Genomic DNA, 22,745 nt, shown 5'->3' on the forward strand with positions numbered 1-22,745 from the left:
AGCATTAGTAGAGACCTTTAAAGGCCTGCAAAGCTCTAAAAAAAACCCTCAGACCAAGATCTGTAAATTTCAATATTTGTTTAATATTTGTTTTAATATTTGTTTAACACTTTTTTAAGCACTGTTTTCAAAACTTACAGAAAAACTTCATCCTCCAATACAATGCACTGAATAAAATGTCAAAGGAAAATCATAGAAGAAGAGGTGCAAAAAGGGGAGGATAAAAGAAAATTGTCTTACACTAGAAAGACTAGAGAGTAATTTATGCAATCAATCGTTAAGAGTAAAGATTTGAATTCTTCCCTTCCTTGAAGAAACACAAGATCTAAAGGCAGAGGTAAAACATTTAGGAATCTCAAAGAGCAATGCATAATATCTGCAAACTAAGACTGGACAGAGTGCACAAACTGGAGGTTCTAATCCATTATTACAAATCAACTGAAATAATAAAATAATTTCACTTGAATATCAGAATAGTTATCTGGTAGTCATGACTTCCAGATTTGCTTCCATGACTTGCTTCAAGGGACATATGAGTAAGGTCGTATATAAAAGTCTGACCCAGAAGTAAAGAGTCTGTATATCCCACAAAATCAAATGGGATGGGGATCAAAAATTAGTATTTTGAATAAAAATCCATAGTTTTGTGCTCTCATCTAAGTGATAATAAACACCTCCCCACGTACTCTGGTTATACACGCCAACATGTTGTATTGACTCTAGAGAATAAATACGTGATAATGAAATCTTGATAATTTATATTATTATAGTTTATTTGAAAATACTCTTTCTACATCCTTGATGCAGAGTCCTTGTATACTTTCTGTAAATTGCATGAGCGCATCTGATGTTGCATAACAAGTATATGTAGTTAGCTTAAATTGGTTTCAGGCCATGGGATTAACTATTACTCACATAAGCACTACCATATGCATACCCTTCAACTATAGATTAAGAAATTACATTCCACATGTGCACACACTATCATTTGTAAAGTATCAAACATAAAAGTTAGAGACCAACATTTAAGCTTACTCACAAGTTAACTTTATTTTTTACTTTCTTGACTTGCTTATTGTGTATAATTACTATGCATTTCCTCAAAACATTAACAAGAGACGACTCACTCTTACAAGAATGATAAATACAATGTATGTGACTCTATCACCTCATGATTAATAGGGTCTTTTTTATTCATGAAGTCAGATGTCAGACTCAGCTGAAAAATGTGTATCATCTTATATGTATTTATTCCAAAGCCTAGTAAAATTGCTTTACACTGCTACAGATGGATACAATAACAACCACTTTTCACTGTTTTTCAAATTAACACAAGATGTATGTCAAATGATGACCTTAAACTTTCTGTGTTGGAAATTTCATTTAAAACTTGACAAATACACTGGATGCCAGAATAACACAGTAATAACAATTCACATGAAACCTACTGCACCTTATAACCACACTCCCCAAAAAAACCCTTAAAGCTCCAAAATAACCATTGGCCTTCTGTTGCCTTGAAAGAAAAACTGCAAAATTCTTTTTTGTTTTCTCATCATCTTTTAATTTTTTAATTTCCTTTTAATTTAAGACCAAGTTAGTTGATAATAATTATTGGAAGTACTGTTACTGCTATTATTCTGTAAGTTTCAGAGAATATTCCCCTTGTCATCCAGGAAAAAGATTCAGGATGTGTCCATGAGCAGCTCCCCACCAAAACAGAGTACCTCATTCTCCCTATCAGTCATACAACAGAATAATGAGTGTTACAGACACATTATAATTGAAAATTGCCTAAAAATAAAAGGGGACAGTTAATAGGTATATCACAATATCTCCTGAGTTCTGTACTTGCTGATTTTCATTGTAAGCCATTATGCTGAGCGATAAACCAACTTTAACTTAGCTCATTTCTTGAATAATTAACAGAATACAGTGGCTATGAAATGCAAAAATAAAGAAAAGTTGTACATTAGTGAATCAAATTCTATATATTTGCACCATTCAAGCCCTGAATGGAATATTGATAATACTACACAGTAAGTGAAGAAGTAGCAATTAGGTCTCAAAGTAATTTCCAGAACTTTATTGTATATTTTTTTCAGTTTATACATCTATGTCTAAATGCCACCTTTACAACAGCATACACTGAGAGCAGTTAAACTAGCACACTGGGGGAAACAAAAAACCAAACTGTTTGAAACTGAGCTTGACCCTAAGCAACACTGAAGACACTACTGCCAGAGCACTAAAGAATTTTTCACGGAACAGCGTAACAGAAGTTACCAGTGACTGCCAGAGAAGACCAAGTATGAGGGCTGCTGGTGCAATGACACAGCAACTTGAATTAAAGATGACCTCTACAACTCTCTTGAGTCTGTTCCAAGCCTTGGTTGTAGTAGTCGTGATACGGCTCAGATGTCTTTCTTAAATGCATGAACTATTCAGTTTGTTCTGTACCCCAGCAGTACATCCCCATCATCCTAGATCAGGAAATTAGCCTGTAAGCAGAACTGACTTTTATTTTCTCACTGTCACAAGAAGAAAAAATACATATGCCTTTTTTTGGGGATAAGACAGGGAGCTGATAGTGATCCAGCTTTTTAGACATAGTGATATTAAGTCTATAATAAAAACTTAGGAGGATATTTCCTTTAGAAAAAAAATCTATCTTGTCATAAAACCCTGATGTTACATTGATTTTTTTTTGAACAGGACAGTACTAGTTTTCTTCTGATTATATGTTTGGCATTTGGAATCTTTGCATGCTGCCTCTATGCAACGAAAATCTTTTCCATGTTTAGCTGTATTTTGTCAGTTGGTATGTCATGTGAATTGCTCATCTCCCAGGGTTGTTCTGTGTGTGTGTGCACAAGTGTGCATTCTTTACGCAAGAAACACTTGGTTTTCAGTATCACTTATCCCATAGTAACTTTCTTTAATGTTTCTTTCCTAGTGAAAAAGACAAAATGATGCTTTTAGGAAACCTATTTACACACGAGCATTTAGGATTAAATTAATTGCCCTGGAAGAGCCTGTTTTTCTCATTCTTTAAGTAATCTTCAAGTCTTCCAAGAATGAGGGAGCATTTTAACCCCAATTACCTACAACCAACACAAGTGCTCTCAGTAAAAGGAGTGCCTCCCTCTGAAATTGTACACCATACAGTTTTGTGTGCATAGCACTTGTACCTCACCACATATGTGGGTTTTGGAGGAGTGTAAGGGATACAGTTGAGTTGAAATCATTTCTAGGAGGATCCCTTCTCTCCTCTTCCTTCCCTCTCAAACTGAAGGACTTGTCCCACTGTTGTTTCAGCATTACCTTTAGCCAAACTTGAAAAGCATGAAAGGGTAGTGCATTTGCAGAATATTTTACAGTTTCCAAAGTACTTCAATGATTGATCACTTTGTTCAGTGATAAATTCAAAGTCAAACTGTTATCTCAAAACTGACTTCTGAATCTCCTTCCCCAGAACACAGCTTTGTGGTACCAGTTAAGCCATCCCTTAATATCCCATCTGCAGTAGAAAGCTCACATGCATAGACGCCTCCTGTTACTAGCATTCGTTTTCTTGTCATTTTTTTGTGTTTTGAGAGTACAGAACCCCTAATACATCACAAATGCAAATAAAAAAAAATGTATTATTTAAAAATATTATTGTTTCTTTATTGCACTGAATATTTGCTATTAAAAGTCATTTGTTTGGCAGTTTTCTCTTGCCAGCTGTTATATGAAAGGAACTAAGTCTCTGCAAATAGCTCTTCTTATACTGGTATCACTTTTACTAATTCCTCTCTCTGTTCTGAATGCTACTTTTTGATAGTGGCGGAAAACAATTTTTTTTTCACTTTTCTTGATTTCTTTGGCTTATATGCTGGGCCTTTGTGTAGTCTAAAACCCTAGTAACATTACTCTGTAACTGAGAGTATCTCTACACCCATGAGCACATCCCACCTAAACCACCTCTAAATTCAATACTTGCATACTGCTAACAATGAAGATATAAAACTGCTGAAGCTACTCAACCCACTCAGAAATCTAAGCCTTCCTTCTTCTTAGTGAACTCAGAGCTACTGCAACTAGATTACAAGGTAGTAAAAAAAAAAAAAAAAAAAAGGAAAACTTGCTAAAAACTTTACCAAGCCAATTTAAAGATAGTTAGTATGTTTTAATGGGCTGCAGCCAAGTACCACTGGAATGTCTTCTATCTGTACAACCTCTCCAGGTAAGCTGATCCGAGGCTTCACTGCCTTTATGCTGATGAAGTTTCTCCTTTTACCCAGTTTGAATATTTCCTATTTCAAGTTACACCCGCTGTCTTATTCCCCCAGCATGCACCAATCATGAAGTGTCTCCTCAGCACCTTCCCTGCAGACATTAGGGAGGCTGCTCTTCAGTCCCCTGAAGACAACTCTCCTGACTTATTCAGTCCAGCTCCCTCAGCCTCTCCACACAGAGCAAGTACTCCAGCCCCCGGTGATCCTTGTGGTCCTACTCTGAAATTGTTTGTCTGTGTCTTCCTTGTATTTGGAGAATTAAAACTGGAGACAGGCATCTAGGAAATAATTTTCTGTTGGCAGCAGATGAACACACTGGTTGCTCTATCAGCATTCCTTTCCCACCTTACAGACCCCTTACCTTGAATGTGAAGAATTCTTGGCATTTTCACTCTAGAGCACACTGAGTCAACTTGCTAACTAAGCAGACAACTTCAGCTATGTGCACCTAGCTCTGCCCCTGCAGGTAAAACTGACTCAACTGACTCCATGTACTTGGTCTGTGAGCCTGAGCCTACCAAAGCACATCCTCGCAGAGATGTGGCATATTCTGGTAATCTGCTTCTGGGGGAAAAAATAAAACCAACAGAATTTTCTCTTTTCACTGAGGGAACAAAATCATGAGAGAATTTGCTGAGATTCCCTCTTCTCTATATCGCATCCTTCAGGTATATCCATGATAGAACATATTTTCTGTTCCCATTATCCTGTTCTTTTCTCTGTAAAGCAATCCTTAAAAAAAAAAAAAAAAAAAAAGGCAGAGAAAATATCTGAAAACTTGAAAGCTGTATTTTCCACTTTTTCTCACCATCATCTCTTCCCTCTAATGATACTCTGAACAACATGATGTTAAGTGCTCTGAAAGTCATCTTGCCTTTTTATGCTCGTATGATTTTGGCAATCTCAAAAAATGTGACAAATGCAATAATGCCTGAAAGAAATAAACCATATCTTCCTGCACAGGCTGAAATAATACTAAAACGTGATTTGTACTAGCACCAAGCTAATTACAGTGACACCACTCATACCTCTACATTACAAACCACTGATTCCAGGGGGTTATAACTGTCTGTGTGAGTTGGCTACTCCTACAGGAGCACACAACAGAGTTGTTAATGGCTTCATTAGTGATGCTTTCCTAAAAATGGCTTAAATTTCACTTTGAAATTTTGTATCTCCCTTGTCTGTTACATGGTTTAAATCACAGGCAAACTGTGGCTAAAGTAAGACAACGAAGACAAAACCCAACCAAAATGAGATTTATATGCTTGGACTTCAAAATGTGTATTTTGCTAAGTCTGGAGATGATTTGCTGTATATAATAATCACCTTCAGCATCTTACCACCCAGATATTAGGGTTTTCAGGAAATCTAAATACTACAAATACTGAGTAAGAAGAAAGTTTCATAAACACTAGATGTCAAGTAACATTTTGGTAATAAAGATGATCATCAGTGTTTTAGGTTTCACACGTGAACACATTTATCAAGAAAAAGTCTGTTTTGATTTCTGGTATCTCTTAAAGTACTTGGATACCTTGGAAATCTGCAGATAATCTATCTACTTAAGTATGTTGATTGTTTTAGGCGACACGACTAATTCACTGGAAATGCCTGAGAATGCAGACTCTTAGGTCTGAAAACTAGCAAAACAAAAAACGCATTATGTTTGCACGTGACATAAAATGTGGTCTTAACTATATCCACTTTCTTATTTATATATAAAATTACTCATTTATAGTATCTAGTACCTATGTGCGTAACTGAGCTGAAGTTTTACAGTTTGCACCAAAAAAATTCTATTTCTTCTAAAGGTCACTTTCACTTAATCAGAAAAATAAGTATTTAAAACAAGGTGATAAAGAGTAGCCTAAGGCAGTTCTCTTTTACCTAGTCTGAAACAATACTGCCAGTATACCAGGGAAGACAGGGAAAAAAAAAAAAAAAAGGCAAGAATTCCTTGCTGGTAAAAGCAGTAATAAATTGTTCTCTTTCAGAAGAAAGGTTCCCACAAGTTTGTTTCTCAATCAATGACAAAGAAATAACTCATTCAAAACTAAAACTAAATTTCTTGAACTTCTAAGAAATATGTTCATTATTATTACTGAATAATTGTCTATAGCCTCTATAGCCTGTATACTTTTACTTTTAATATTTCATTATGCATTGCTTCAGTGAATTTTCTTGGGTAAAAATAACCAGCTGAACAGGATCTAATTGTCTCCTGCTGAGCTGACACAGACAATTAACAGTTTCTCTCATCAGCCAGTAGATGGTCTATCAGCTTCGAAACCAGTGATTAGTGAGCAAATGGTTTGCAATTATGCTATCTATGCCATGGTGTACATTTCTTGTAGAAGAAGTCATATGTGACAGTATTTACTGCAGTGCTACCTACTCCTTAGCTAGGTAACAGGATTATGATATAAGAAGGTAGATGGAAGCATATCTTTGCTATATTTGTCACCTATTCTAAATTCATTCAGTTGTAACAAAACTATAACATATCTAGGAAACGTGTCTCCCCCTTGTCTTCTTGTAAGAATGTGCAAGTGACAGCACTGTGTATTGCTACATTTCTTGAAATAAGAGAGGGAAGGCATGGTTTCCCCACAAGTTTGTAGTATTTTCCTTCTGATTCACAATCCTAAACCACAGAAATACAACAGTTTCTGAATAAACCTGTGGTTCTACTATTAATTAAAAATCTAAATCTACCAAGTGAAAATGCCTTCAATTGATTCTTTAAGTTTCTGAAAATATTTATATACTGATGCTATTACTGGGCTACTTAAGACGAAAATAGAAGAATATTTTTAATGTTTTAATAAAACACAATAATATATATATTCCAATAAAAACCTAAAAAATTATATTTATTAAACAGATTTCTTCAATATTAGAACACATTCCTTGCATTTGCATCATGTGAAAGCATCATTTGTTTATTTTATTAGCTCAATATAAGTAAAAAAACTAAAAGAGGAAAGAAGGTGGCTGAGGTCAAACACGTTCCAGACTAAATAGCTGCAACTCAACAAGTAAGAGCATTTTAAGTCTAAATTCCTTTTATTACCATACTCTTCTATATACCAACACATAACTACGTTTTCAAGTTCTCTGCTGATATGTGAGAAGCTTGAGAAACAGGGACAAGTCACCAAAATCCATGACACGTTGCAACGGAGCTACAAAACCATTCAAATGACAATACTGAAGAGAGAGGAAACCCTTGTCACTAAACTAACTGATTCAGAAAACTCTCATTCACTCTGCTTGGGGGACACAGGGTCGCTCTGGAGAAGGCTGCTTTATGTCCCTGTTGCTGTAATTGGCCTTCTCTGTGACCTGTGTGAGGAGACAAATGGCCATGGGGCTATGTGACATCCAAGTCTTCCATAGGGAATCAAAGCAAAGTGGTCATGTATCTTTTGTATCTGAGTCTTGTTCTCCAGCACCTATTGACCTCAAAGGTTGACTTCAACTCAGTATGAAAGAGGAGGCTACTTCAAAGACAAGTAAGACCTCTGAAGTTTGGAGAAAACACAGAGATGGGTAGGACACGTTCAAACTAAGGTAACAGCTGTGCCATAAGCTCATGTTGTAAGAGATCTGAAAATCCACAGAAGACAAAACTTTTGTCACTATACCTGCCAGCAAAATGTTAAATCAGAGCTCACAGCAAAGCAAAAGACACAAACATGCACAAAAAGTTTCCTTAGCTCTGATGTTCAAGGAACTGCTTGAGTGCTTAGGCGCCATTTAAACCTGAACTGTTCTATGATGGGCTGCATTACCTTCTCTCTAATCATAGGTCTATTGCAAAAGGATCAAGGCAGAACATTAGCTTTTGTGTTAATATTTTATTATATAAGCAATTTTCAAAAATCTTAGCTAACTTTAGCTGGGAGTTATTATAAATTACATTAATGACTACTTTGAAGTGACCTTGTAGCACACTTGAACAGAGAAAAAAAGCCTGAAGAGCCACAAAACAGATTTCATCTTCAGCTTCAAGAGGCAAAAACATTCTTCAGGGGTGTTTGTGTAAGACAAAACATTATATTTGCTTTTAGGAACTGATTAGCTCATGTAGATTCTGCAGTTATTACACATTTGCTCAGTTTAGATTATAACAATAGAGACATATGAAAAAATGACCAGCAACTACCTGTTGCAGTAATTCTAAAGTGTTTGCTGTGGGTTTTTCCTTTTTTTTTTTTTTTAATGTCTGAAAGGAAGTAAATATTTATTTTAATAGCAACTTTATCAAACTTCTAAAACATTCCTTAAACCCTTGTTTTTTCATTCTCTGCTAACATGCAAGAAGACTGATTATCTTATAAGACAAAAAAAAAAGTGTGACATTTATACTGTGTTATATTTCCTTATTAAAAACATTACTATTATTATTAAAAATATTTATACTGAGTAGTATCACAACTAAAATAAGGGAATTCTCCCATCCTATGTGATATCAGCATTTTAAATTGAAAAGCTGTATTGGATATGGCTGGCTGGAGTTCATTTTCTTCATAGCAGAGGGTATGGTGCTGTGTTCGGGATTTGTGCTGGAAATAGTGTTGACAGCACACTAAAGTTATACCTTTTGCTTGCACACTTTAGAGGCCATCTCCATTTCTCACCCTACCCCACCAGTGAGGAGGTGGGGAACGGACATGAAGTTGGGAGGGGACACTTGGACAGCTGAGACAGGTGGACCCCAACTGACCAAGAGGATATTCCATATCATATGTTGTCATACTCAGCATATAAGCTTGGAGGAAGAAAGAAAAAATGGGAGGATATTCAGAATTAGAGTATTTGTCTCCCCAAGTCACCATCATGAGTGCTCAAGTCCTGCTCTCCTGGAGACAGCTGAACATCTGCCTGCCCACAGGAGTGATGAGTAAATTCCTTGGTTTGCTTTGCTTTGTTTGTGTGTGCAGCTTTTGCTTTATCTATTAAACTGTCTTTATTTCAACCCATGACTTTTCACTCCTTATCCCTTCTGATTCTCTCCCTCATCCTGCTGTGTGGGAGTGAGCAAGTGGCTTAGCTGCCTACCCACAACAAAAGCCTTTCCAGCTCTTTTAAACTTCTTGAAAGATGTACCACAACATATATCTTATCTTATGTATTCTGTTTTTAGCTAAGTTACCATATTATACAAAATCTCTTCCACAAGAAACATTTCTTTCTCGCCCCCTACAAAATGACAATAGACTTGTGTGTTTCTTAAACTTGCTACTTCTAAGATTATTAAAACAACTCAAACATGTAAAAGAACCAATTTACCAGAAAGTATTTTATTCTACTGCCCTGCAACTTTAGGATGTTTATGTTATAAATGCTAACATAACTGGCAACTCATCCTCTTAAAAGCTAGAACAAAAAAATAAAAAGCATCCAATAGTGATCACAAATAGGTGATCTCTTTGATCAGTACACATCACAGTTCTGCTCCTACTGAAGTCAAGAGTACTGTGTTAACCTCACTCTAACAAACAGCCCTATATTTCTCATGGACCATAGGTCCAATTTGAAAGTGTTACTAGATCTGTATTTATAGAGAAAAACCTTAATTTTACTGTTCACTACTATTTTTAGTCCTGAAGAAGCAACACAGAGAGGTGGAAGTGAGCTAGATTTTATTTCTTATCATAAGCCACCAACAGACTTGCTTGCTGAACTCTCCTCAGTTTCCAAAAACTGGTTCCTCTGAAATTGAACTTGCGCTAATGATACTGAAGACAAAATCTCCAAATCCTCAATTAATACAAAAAACAGAGAAAGAAACAATGCAAAGAAAACCCCAGAAAACTTTGGGGGTAGGTGGAGCACTTATCCACAATCAATCCTACACAACCAGAGCACCATTAACATGAAGTCTACTGTCCACTCTCAAACTTATTTTATTAAAGCAATGCTATAAATTATATTTTTCTTCCATTTTTTTCCCCCTCAAATAGGAATAATAAAAGAAGAATAGAGAGGAATGTAGGAGTCTAGTTGGCTTAGAAGAAATACAACCAATGTTCCCACTGATGAGTGGCTAGGACTTCTCTGTATTCTATACAGCTACTACGGCTACCAGCTCTCTCTTGCTGATATTTGTATTTGTCTCATTTTCTAGTTATGTTGTGTTTGAGACTGGAGAAAGACCAGTTAACTTATTGAGTGTATTGAGTACAAGAGGTGTCTTTCCAGCTTAGTTTCGGCCTTTGAGTGCTCTACAATACGAAATGTTACACTATAACTACTCTAAAAGTCTGCCTTGAAATATGGAAAGCAAGGCTGCATTCCAGCATAATAGCACTGAGTAAGCCCTTGTAAAGCACAAAGCAGTGATTTAGTGCCCATTTGTAATTTTAAGAATTAGTTAAAGGAAGAAAACAATGAAAGCTGAACTATATATCTGCATGTACAAATAGAGATACCCTGTAAAAAATCTTTCAAAAATCATGTTATCAAAGGAGGAGGAAAAAAGTTCTAATGTTGTGAATATTTTTTCATACCTCTTGTTTTTAACTATGTTGATGCTGGTTTACTTATATTGCTAAAGATATACACAGCCACAGATGGTTAACTGAAACAGAAGGGCAATTCCTTAAGTGCTATCTGGAATACACATTATTCTCTACAGTTAGGAACAATTTTATGAGGCAATTTCTAAAGAGCTCTGTACAGAGCAGAAGTTCTCAGCATGAGAAAGAGCTTAGCTAATGCTGTGGGAGCTGATTTCAACAGCAGTGTTATAAAAACAAATAAATCATTAATAAAAATGGGGATCTATTATAATAAAGTTACTTTCTGTAACACTCAAGAGCTCTGCGAGATTGGCATTGGCCCTGGAAACACTAAATCAGGGGCCTGCTCCTGCAGGAAAAGGTAAACAGAGAGATCAGGTCCTAAGTAAGTCAGAAAAGAAAAATGTGTATGTGGTATGTTTTTTATGTGCTTTACTGAAAGTACACCTAAAGTATTTGAATTTTCCAAATACATGTGGTCTTTACATTCAGGGGAGAATATTCTTATCTATTTTGGATCAATTTCTTCAACAACTTCAGTGCAGTACATGTCATATAAATTAATAATTTTCTGCCTTCCATTGTTCAGGCTTCTCTTTTAAAGAACTCAGTTGAAATATGGAAATAGTATATTCTTTACATTTAGTTTAGCGTCAGTCTGAATTCTAGTACCTTTCAAAGTATAAAGGCTTTTCTTGTCTTATATGGAAGAAAAAAAATACTGGCAGGGCAAGTAAAAATCCCCATTCTGTATTTAGATACTTAGGTTTGTTTCTTTTAACTAATAATACTGGGGTTTTTTCCAATCTCCTGAAACATCTCCAGGAGGAGTAACAGATGAAATTTTCCTTTTGCCTTATGGAACAACAATGTTCTCATTTCATTGGAGCAATATAAATCACAGATAGAAGTCCTGGCTACTCATTCAGCTGACTAATAGCCCAGGTCCTATTTTCCTTAGGAATCTTGTATTTTCTTGCCTCTCCATCTAATGGACATAGTACTAGATCTTATTTTTCCTATTTTACTTAAAAGTGAACTAAACACACAAATCACTTGCATATGATTAATATTAAAACAATTGGTTTGAAAGCATAATAGCAACCATCAGGTTTGAGAGAAACAACACATAAAAGAAAGAGAATGCTAAATCACCATAAAAATCACCATATTAATTGTCTGAGTCAGATGTAAAGACAGAACATCAATGGAAAAGCTCACCCTTCACAATGAAATCTATAGCAACGCTAAGTTTGTGTAAGATATTTGCTTGAAGTCATGAGTTTATGAAGCATAAATCAATATAAACAAATAATATTCAGCACTGAATCTTTAAAATAGTAAAAGATACTGCACTCATTTTGGCTGGGTAAGAATTTTCTTTAATGGAGAAATATGTGGAGCTGTGGTTTAGATTTCTGCTGAAAACAATGTTGATAATACAAAGATGTTTTTGTTATTGCTGAGCAGTGCTTGCAGAGCGTTCAAGGCTTTTTTGCTCCTCACCCCACCCCCCCAGTGAGAAGGCTGAGGACACACAAGGAGTTGGGTGAGGGCACAGCTGGGACAGCTGACCCCAACTAACCAAACGGATATCAAAAACGATATGGTGTCATGCTCTGCATATAAAGGTGGGGGAAAATGCGGGAAGAGGAAGATGTTTGGAGTGATGGCGTTTGTTCCTCCTAAGTCTCTGCTACACATGATGGAGCCCTGCTGTCCTGCACGTGGGAAGAAGTGAATTCATTCCTGGTTTTGCTTCACTTCCATACACAACTTGTGTTTTAGCTATTAAACTGTCGTCTCAACTCCTGAGTTTTCTCACTTTTACTATTCTGTCTCTCCTTCCCATGCCACTGGTGGGAGTGAGTGAACATCTGCATGGGGGTTGGTTGCTGGCTGAGGCCAAACCACAACAGATGCACTGCAATATTTAAGATTTTTATGCACGTATTGTTTATTTTTCTCATTTGTCAAATATTTCATATATTTGCACCTAAAGAAAGCAAAAGAAATTAACAAACTGAGCCATTCCTTAATGGTTGAAATCCAGCTAAGCTGAAGCCAAGCATAAAGGCGGCAGAATTTCACCAAACTCAACAACAGCGTGCACTGGACAAGCTTGCAAACAAAAAATTTCTCTATTATGTGCTACATCAAGCCAAGGCTTTAAACAAGTCCCAGGTTTTTAAACTGTATAAAAGAACAAATTTGCAAGGCCCAATTTACATGCTTCTTGAACAAGTTATCACAAAGATGATGATTATGCGACAAAATGGAAGCCAAACAATTGGTTAGTAAACAGCAAAAATCTGTATTGCCATGCAAATGACAAAGTTTCCCATCAAACCTCTAAATTGTGTCTTTTGTTTTTCAGTAACAAGGTAATTTCAGATTTCTGTTGGTTTCTTTTTTCAATAACCCATATTTGATGTATTTGTAATACGACATTACACTGATAAATGCTAAAATCTTTTTGAACAAACCTTGAGGTGATTTCATGCAAGTCTTAATTGGAATTCACGTATCATGACAGAAAAAAAATGGTGTTATGGGACAGAAAGAAGGATCAACAAACAGAAGACACGGAATCACTGTTTCAAGAGAAAATCTGAATCTACTAAAAATATCTGCAGCATAGAGGAATGTGTGTAAATGAGATGCTACTTTTACCTACCTGGGCTGCTGGTATTTAAAATAATTCATCTCATAGAAATCACTGCTGAAGTATCAACTAACACCTCTGTCTCTATTTTAGATCCTGGTTTTACAGTAGAGGGGAAAGGCTCGTGTCATTAACAGAGCTAGTAATGTAAGACAGCTGGTGCTAATCAGTCTTTCATATTCTTTTCCTGTTGTACACACTAGCAATTTCAAAAATCAGACTGTAGACACTTGAGTAGAGACAATTTTATAATACTTATTCTGCAACTTCAAGAGTTGTTTAACCACTAGAAGACTTTTGTGTTAACTTTTGCTCAGACTTTAAAATGCTGCTTCTGACTCTACAGCTGTTATTGAAGGGATCTACCATCACTGCAGCTCAACCTGCAGACCATAATAAACTTTTAGGCCAAGGGTTCCCTTTGAGAACTTTGTATTTATACATGGAGTTAAAGTAAGAGCAAATGTTTTTCAAGAATTGAATTCACTCCTAAATAGAGAGTCACTAAACTATGTGATTGGTTTTTAGTGGGTTTTAACTGGACAAAATTTTTTTTCAAAATTTTATACTCTAGGACACTTTCTTCAGATTTGCAAAACCCAAAACTGCCCAAAAAAGCTTATCAGCAAACAATGAACAAATAATTTAAAATAACGTTCTTACAAATATAAACCAAAAAAGGTCTCTCAATGATTTTTGAATGGTCTTGGGAATCCAGAGGAAGTCCCAGCTAACTGGAAGATGGCGAACACTGTCCCAGCTTAGGGACAGGAAAGAGGAGCCTAGAAACTAGAGGCCTGTCAGTCTCACTTCAGTGCTTGGTAAAGTTATGGAGAAGATTATTTTGGGAAGTATTGAAAAACACCTGCAAGACAATGCACTCACTGGTCACAGCCAGCACAGCTTCATGAGGGGAAAGTCCTGCTTATCAAACGTGATTTCCTTCTGTGACAAGGTAACCCACTTAGTTCATCAGGGCCAGCCAGCTGATATAATCTTTTTGTATTTCACCGAAGCTTTCGATATTGTCTCTCACAGGATGCTTCTGGACAAACTGTCCAGCTCACAGCTGGATCCCAGAGGGTAACAGTGAATAGGGTAATATCAGAGAGGCAACATGTCACTAGTGGGGTTCCACAGGGCTCCATCTTAGGCCCAGTGGTTTTCAACATTTTCATAAATTACTCTGAAGCTGGAGGGGATACTAAGTTTGCTGATGACACAAAACTGGGAGGAGCTGTTGACTCCCTGGAAGGCAAGGAGTCCCTGCAGAGAGACCTCGAAAAATTAAGAGGACTGGGCAATCACCAACCACATGAAGTTCAACAAGAGAAAGTGCTGGATTCTGCATCTAGGATGAGTCAACCCTGGATGTGACTCTTGGGGCTGGTCCTGTGCATAGCAAAGTGTTGGACTCGATGATCTTTGTGGGTCCCTTCCAACTCAGCATATTCTATGAGTTTGTGATAAATGTCTCTCAGGTGAAATCACATGGTAATAATCTTACCTATTTATTAATGTAGATCTGATCAACTGCTCTTATAACCATATTCTACTCAATAAATAATACTAATATAATGGCCAGTCTTTGTGAACGAAGAACCGGGGAAGGTCTTTACACCTTCCAGCCTGCGCATTGGATTTTTTAGGGGAGACACAGTGTGCGCGGAACTGAGCCCACCCTTTAATCCTAAGGTTCATCTGCCAGGGTCAAGCGAGCTTGGACGGTGGCAGCGAGGTCCTCAGGACGTAGATGGATTGCCTTACAGGGCTAATGAGCTCCATCTGCTCGGGGAGTGGCCCCAACCAGGAATCGAACCCGGGCCTTGGCGGTGACAGTGCCACGTCCTTAACCTCTAGACCACCAGGGGCTCCCATAAATAATACTAATCCTCTTTTAATTGAGTTCCTACTTTTTTTTGGTTATTTATAAAGGAATCTGAAGCAACCACTGGGTACTGGTTTTAACTACTTTTATGCATACAATTTTCAAGAAAAGATTAGACACTCGATCGCAGCACTCAGCAGTTTGATACAAATGGCAAATGGAATCCTTGAAGGATGGTTACCAGAGATGGTAGCAGCAAACCTGCAGTTCTGGGAATAACTCCATGCCAGGCACAGAATATTGCTAGCAAATCAACTACAGAAACTTTCCAGTTTATTTTCATTCTTGAATAAGTATTTCATTTCCATAAAACTGATTTTTTTTGCTTCACTGGTCTAAATCTGTGAAAATGCTTTACATTTTTTACTATTCATTAACATGACAGGTTCATTAAAGTAAATGAAGCTTAATGAAATCATATTCGGATACTATACTGGATAGATTATTGCATTTTGTCCTTTAATAGTTTGTCTTTCATTCTACTATCTTCATCAAACAGTACTCTGAATAATTATCACATTGCCATTATGAAGTTACAGAATGACTACATTTTTACTAAGAATTTCAGGTCACCTACAGCATTTACACAAAATACCACAAATCTAGCCAAAGTAACTTAGGCTATGCAGCAAGAAAGTAATTCCTTATAGCACTGTATGTGTTTCTAAGATGTTTACCATTTGGATTATGACATTATATCAGTTTTATATTCACTAGTCAGGAAGCAAATGTCAGCTGGAATCACTGAATCAGAATTTTTTTACACCTTTCATTTTGTTTGATTGGCTTTTTACCAATTGTAATTTATTGTTCTGATGAAAGTATTAAGTAAAAAGCTGAGAGTGTAATCAAGGCTAATGATGAAATAAATGCCATGTGATAATAAATCAGCAAGGAAGACAAATGGAGATGTTTACCGTTTCAGTATGAATACTATTAAAACTGTTTATGTAAAATAAAACACTGTACAAGAAAAGCAAATAAACACCCAAGCCCCAAAAAATCAACATTCTCTTACGTAAAATAAAAAACTAAAACTTCTGACTAGCAGCTGGATTTGGGGCTCTTTGTTAAGAAAAAAAAATCTTGTTTTAAAAGATTGTGCAGAAGTGAGAACAGGGAAGAAAGTTTAAGGTGCTAAGACATTTGATTTTTGTAAACAAAGATGAACATTGTCATAGTTACAGCCTGCAGTAATCAGTAATCCTGGTACTTGATCTTCTAAAACTTCTTACACCAGAGAAAATCACCCAGCTCTTCTATGACGAAGCTTCTCAGAGTTACTGTAACATTTTTTCTTTGTTAACTGGTATTTAAATTCATAAAAAAATGGTACATGTGGAAAAGCAACTCTGAGAAAAAAGATCAATGATCTGCCTAAGGATAATTTACAAAACCTACATGAAAAAAAAATCTCATTCACTTTAACAGCTTTTCTGAAAGGCCCTGAGACATAAGTTAAAACATGTAATAGCTGATAATAGGTAAATTTAAGTAGGAGCTTGATTTCTTTTTTTTTTAATATCACAAAGCCTGTATACAAGTGTTAGGCTATATTTACAGTACCTTTGGATATTGTTTGACAGGGATCAGAACTCTCTCTGACAGCTTTATGTTTTTGTTGCTGATAACATCGAGATATTTCTTTTCTTCATCTTCCTTCTTGCCTTCAGAACCCTGAAATTTTTCCATTTCTGAAAAATATTAAAAAACAGAGCAATCAGTGACATGATATTTAGCATCCTTAGGAACTTTAAACTTACACAATTGTAATACAGACCGTGTACTGAATACCTGTGCTGTCCGCACTCATGTGGTATGTACTATTATGTTTGAAAAAACTGGACAGTCACCAGCGCTGAGAGGAAAATGTCACAGTCCACAGATTGCACTTCTCAACTAATTCTTCCCCAGCTGAAAGGGAAGCCAAATGATCTCAGTGGGAGCAGTAATAGAAGAGGCTTGCAATTCCATCTATCAGTCTTTTAAAGGGGATCACATCATCTCAGCTTGATGCTTTTTGTAGATGTGACCTGCCAGAATTGAACTGGATTCTAACTGCAATGGCGACCTTTCAGTACAAGTACCAGAAAACTGAAGAAACTTCTTTTTGTTACTGAATTTCCATTCAAATTCTTCTGAATTAATTGAAGGTTGTATAAAACAAGAAATAAAGTTAACTCTTGCAAAAAAATTTCTCCATTTAAGAAATGCAGTAAAAAATTGTGTTATATATATATATAATATTGCTAGTATGTAGAACACTCCATAGAATCTACAAAAAAACCTCAAACATATATTCAGGTTGAGTAGTTTTGAATTATTTATTCCCTAAAGCTCTATAATGAACAGATAACAACAAAGAATTGAAATCATCACCCTGCAAAGAACATCTAATAGGTGCCTGAGAGCTCCCTGAGAGCACAGATACTTTTGAAAAAGCTGCATTTGCAACAATGACATTGTTGAGAAAATGGCAATGCTCATAATGAGTTAATTATAACTGATTTATAGCTAAAAAGGGACAGCTGTGGGTCTCAGAAACATGCTGTTTCAAGGACCAGAAAGCAAGAATGGAAAAAGAGTAACACAGCAACAGCAATCTGTACCACACTAAAACAAGTTTCTTTGGCTTACAACAAGCATAAGGAAAAATGTAATGAAGAGAACAGCCCATGTCAGGATTTGTTAATAAATATTTATGCTGCCTATATAAGACCAAATTATTTATTTAAAGCCTGCACCAGCAGACAATTCTCTAATGTTTCAGTCATAAGTTCTTTTAAAACCTCTCAGAGAACACACCTAAAAAACTCAGATGGGATATACCTTTCCTAATGCAGGAATAAAAAGTTATTTACTATCACTAAAATCATCAGAAGGACATTTCATTATTATAAAATACTTCAATATACCTGGAAAATAGCAGTATACTGCATTCAGTGGGAAAGATTAACCTGGAAAGCAGCAACCATCAATTAAGCACAAGCTTAAATATTGATTCTTTGTCGTAAAATACTCGGTTTGGGCAGGTCTAATAGATAGAAAGTTCTTTGAAAACAGATCCAATGCAATTATACAAAGAGTTGTGCTATGGGGCGCAGCGGGGAGAGACAAGGCAAACAGAGAGGGAGAAGTGTTGCAAGTGCCGTTACGTACTGGAATGAATTGAAGGAATTTCCCATATGTATTGTGAACACTGTTGAAATAATTCTAGAAGACAGGTGGGGAAAGTCGATCTACATGTACACATATATCACACTAGAACAACACAAAATCATCTGAGCTGAGAAATACCTTTAAGGTGATCGAGTTCAGCTACTAATTAAGCACTGCCATGTCCACCACTAAACCATACCCCTAAATGCCTTTTAAACACCTCCAGAGACACAGAATTCACCACCTCCCTGGATTGTCCATTCCAACACTTAATAAACCTTTCTTTGAAGAAATTCTTCCTGATTATCCAATCTGAACCTCCCCTGACACAGCTTGAGGCTACATCCTCTTGTCCTGTCACTATGTGCCTGGGTGAAGAAACCAACCCCCACTTGGCTACAGCCTCCTTTCAGGTAGTTGCAGAGAGTGTTGAGCCCTCTCTGAGCTTCCTCTTCTCCAGGCTAAATAACTCCAGCTCCTTCAGCCACTCCTCATCAGACTTGTGCTCTAGACCCTTCACCAGCTTTGCTGCTCTTCTCTGAATATGCTCCAGCATCTCATTGTCTTGCAATGAGGGGCTGCCGACATCCACCCTACCCTAATACAGTTCACTTTTGTCATCTGACCAGTTGTTAATACAGACAGTCATTTACTAGATTTACTAGGCCTCTTGCTGGGCAGCTGCTCCTTGCTTCTCAGGCCTAATACCTGTCAGGTCTCCAACAAGGGGCCCAGAACTGAACATAGGATTCAAGGTATGGCCTCACCAGTGCCAAGAACACAGGGAGAATCATTGCCCTGCTCATGCTGGCCACACTATTGCTGATACAAGCCAGGACGTCAGTGGCCTTAAACCCAATACAACTTCTTCTTCTGGAAAAGTGCTGAAGATGCTGTATGATCAGCAGGGAGGGGTAGTACAGCTTAGGACTAACTGCTCACCTGCAAAACGTTCACCAGCCCTTACAACCAGTCCCAGTCTTGCACTTTATTTGTGACTGAGGGTACGTGAAAGTTTTGGAACAAAAGAGGTGTCTTTGATAAAATTGATGAAACAGTACTTCAGTAGGGTTATCAGATTTACGTAAATAAAGCATTTCCAGATCTATCAAGAGTTAGACAACCTGTGGCACTTTAGTTGGTTTAACTCCAATACTGAACATGAGAAGGGGTGACCTCTAAGTCCAGAAGAGCTAGTCCCAGCTTATTATCAGAGGAGTGAGAAACATCAGTGGGGTTTCCTCCAGGAAATGAAAGGCAACAGAGAGACAATTTCAGGTGAGGTCAAGCAGCACTTAAGGTCAAACAAAGTGAGAGAAGCAAATGAGGAAGGATTGTGATGAGGGCCAGGCTGTAAACCTGGAATTGAAGAGCATGGATTATTGTACCGAAAGATAGTGAGGAAAGTAGACACAATAGGGTTTCCTCCAGGGAAAAGTGGCAAGTAGCCCACGACCAGGGCCACACACGTCTTGAGAATCACCTCCAGGGAGGGAGAGTCCACGAGCACTCTGGAAATCTTCTGCCAGTGTTACATCACTGTCACAGTAAAAGAAAGGTTCCAAATGTTCAGAGGGAACATTTCAAATGTTCAGAGGGGAAAAGTGGGCACCCTAAAAAGAGCCTGGCTCTGTCTTCTTTCAACCCTGTCTTCAGGTACTGATTTATATTGAAAAAAATACCCATTGGAATCTACTGTAGGTTAAACAGCCTGAAAGAAGCACTCTTAGCTCCTTCCTCATAGGAGAGATGCTCTAGTCCCTTCATCATCCCTGTAGACCCTTGCTGGATGCTCTCCAGTATGTCCATCTCGACTTATGCTGGGGAGCCCAGCACTGGGCAGTGTACTCCAATTGTACCCTCAACAGAACTAAGCAGAGAGGGAGGATCAACTTCCTTGACCTGCAAAGTCAGCCAAGGAGGGAGAAATGCCTTGAAATGGTTTATTTCTAAAAGAGAACACAGGCCTGGGTACGATTGGCGAAGCCTCCAAATTTATATGAAAAAAAAAAGCAAAGGGATTCTGCTCCCTCATCGGCAGTCCTGTGAGATGAACTATCTGGCAAGGTTTTGTTCTCTGAGGCCAAAGTGTGGTCCTGGAAGTCCTGTGATGTCACCAGGGAGTCACTGTGACACCCCTGACAACATACCTTTTGGAGGTGTGGGGATGCCCTGAAGGGCCACAGTGCCTGGCCTCCTCCATCAGAAACAGACATCTGCACGTGGGGTGACAAAGGACATCCAGCCCGTTGGGTGCCTTCTGAGGGCACAGAGAGGACTTGCCAGACAGGTACACTCACTGGGCCCAGGACACTGGACCCAACCTGCCATGTACCCAGGCTCCGGCTGCCATTGCTGAGAGGCCAGGAATCCTTTTCACACCTTTCCAACTCCTGCCTGCACGTGTCAGAGAGGTCAGTCACCATCCTGCCCTGAGAGCTGGAACATACCAAGACACCCCAGTGTCACTCACTTGCCCCAGGATGATCTCTGGCATTTGTGGCAGCCCAAACGCAGCGCCGAGGCAGAGAGAGCAGTCCTTTAGCACTCAACTTTGGCAGCTTTGCTGCAGATTGTGTCCCTCGCACAGGCGGACGCAACAGCCTCTTATCTCTTTGTTTTGCAGGGCGAGATGGACTTGGAGGAGGACTTGAGAGAAGGCAGCACCTCTTCTTGTGCTGCCACCACTGACCACATGTCCCAGGCCACACCTCCGGGTGTTTCAGAGAGCCTAAGGTGCCCAATCTGCCTGGACACCATAAATGACCAAGCCTCTGTGAGCTTGCACGGGCATCCTGTCTGTTTTTCCTGCCTAGTGGAGTGGTTCCACAGAAGAGTAGGTTGCCCAATATGCCAGTGGTCTTTCCCACACTACTTTTGCATGGTGGGAGACACTGACTCCGAGATGTGCTCTATTGGGCAGCACAGCAGCTCCGACAGCCATGCTCAAGGAGGGAGAGCTGGATCCAGCTCTGAGGAATGGAGGTGGCATCGTTCCTCAGCACGCCAGCACCGCAACTCTTACAGCAAAAGCCGTGGTGGGACCCGGGGCGGTAGGCACGGTGGGGCTCGAGAGACGAACCGAAGAAGGTACCAAAGGCGGCACCACAATGGCCACGGCAGGGTTCACCAGGCCCAAGGCTACAACCACTCGAGCAGGAGGAGACGGCAGCAGAGCAGGGCTCACAACACGGCTCGTGGCAACGGCCGAGCTCCAAGGACTAGACAGCACATCCGAGCCTCCTCCAGGAGGAGCAGGCGCCGTCAGCAGGGACCACGGGTTTCTTTCATGGAACCACAGGCGACAAGGAGCCGATTTCGCCAGAGGTCCCGCAGCACTGTGCGCCAAACACTGAGGGAGAATCTAAGGAGGATGGAGCGCGATGAAGGACGAGCTCTAAGGCTCATCCAAGCCTCTTCCAGGAGGAATAGGTACCATCAGCACAGGCATCAGCTTTCTTACAGAGAACCACAGGTGACAAGGAACCGACCCGGGGGGAGGACCCGCAACACCCGGCATCAAACACTGAGGGCGAATCCAAGGAGGATGGAACACGATGAGAGAGAGTTCCTAAGGATGGAACGGGCTGTCCCTGCCTCCTCACGGAGGAGCCGGCGCCATCAGCGGGGGCGCCGGGTTGTTCTCATCGAACCGCAGGCAGCAAGGAGACAAACCCGGGGGGCGCCCCGCAGCACTCGGCGCCAAACACTGCGCGAGAGTCTAAGAAGGATGGAACGTGACGAGGGACGAGCTCTAAGACTCGAACGGGATGTCCCAACCTCCTTGGGGGGGAGCGAGCACCATCAGCAGGGCCACCCGGTTCCCATCACTGAACCACAGGCAACAGGGAACTGATCCCCTGGAGGTGCCACAGCCCTGCTGGGCACAGGGCCTGCTAGCACACCCTACCAAGAAAGGTTTTACTCTATAGTTTCTTATTAGTGTCAGGAACAATACCACTTTAGACAAAAAGACCTTCTACTAAAAATTGCAAAAATAAAGTCAAATCTCATGTTCAAAACTGGGGCTAAGAATTTATTCTCCATCACAACATTCATCCAAAAATCTAAAGAGACCCCTGCAAGGCCTTTTTAGCTGAGGACTATAACAAGCATAAAACCTGAATACTGGATTTGTCATCCTCTTTTATGTTCTATTTGTCTATAAAGTGTGGTACTGAACATTCTATATGCCTATGCTTGGCTCCCTACATTGCATTTCC

At 38.9% G+C, this 22,745-nt stretch overlaps 2 protein-coding genes across 2 annotated transcripts in view; one reads left to right on the forward strand and one right to left on the reverse strand.

Moving 5' to 3' along the window:
* Nucleotides 1-22,745, reverse strand: part of LOC114068395 (KH domain-containing, RNA-binding, signal transduction-associated protein 2) — a 183,987-nt gene that overhangs the window by 94,639 nt on the left and 66,603 nt on the right. Inside the window, exon 2 of the mRNA XM_027904420.1 lies at nucleotides 16,930-17,057. Coding sequence (XP_027760221.1) covers nucleotides 16,930-17,057 — 128 coding nt within the window. The remainder of the gene's footprint in view (nucleotides 1-16,929; nucleotides 17,058-22,745) is intronic.
* Nucleotides 20,671-22,544, forward strand: LOC114068394 (vicilin-like seed storage protein At2g18540). Its single transcript, XM_027904419.1, has 2 exons — nucleotides 20,671-20,812; nucleotides 21,149-22,544. Exon 2 carries the CDS (start codon nucleotides 21,155-21,157, stop codon nucleotides 22,376-22,378), a length of 1,224 nt encoding a protein of 407 aa, XP_027760220.1. The 5' UTR covers nucleotides 20,671-20,812; nucleotides 21,149-21,154; the 3' UTR covers nucleotides 22,379-22,544.

Source organism: Empidonax traillii, unplaced genomic scaffold, assembly GCF_003031625.1.
Source record: "Empidonax traillii isolate 1590-97213 ecotype Southwest subspecies unplaced genomic scaffold, ASM303162v1 scaffold1058:size294411, whole genome shotgun sequence".
Taxonomy (NCBI): Eukaryota; Metazoa; Chordata; class Aves; order Passeriformes; family Tyrannidae; genus Empidonax; species Empidonax traillii.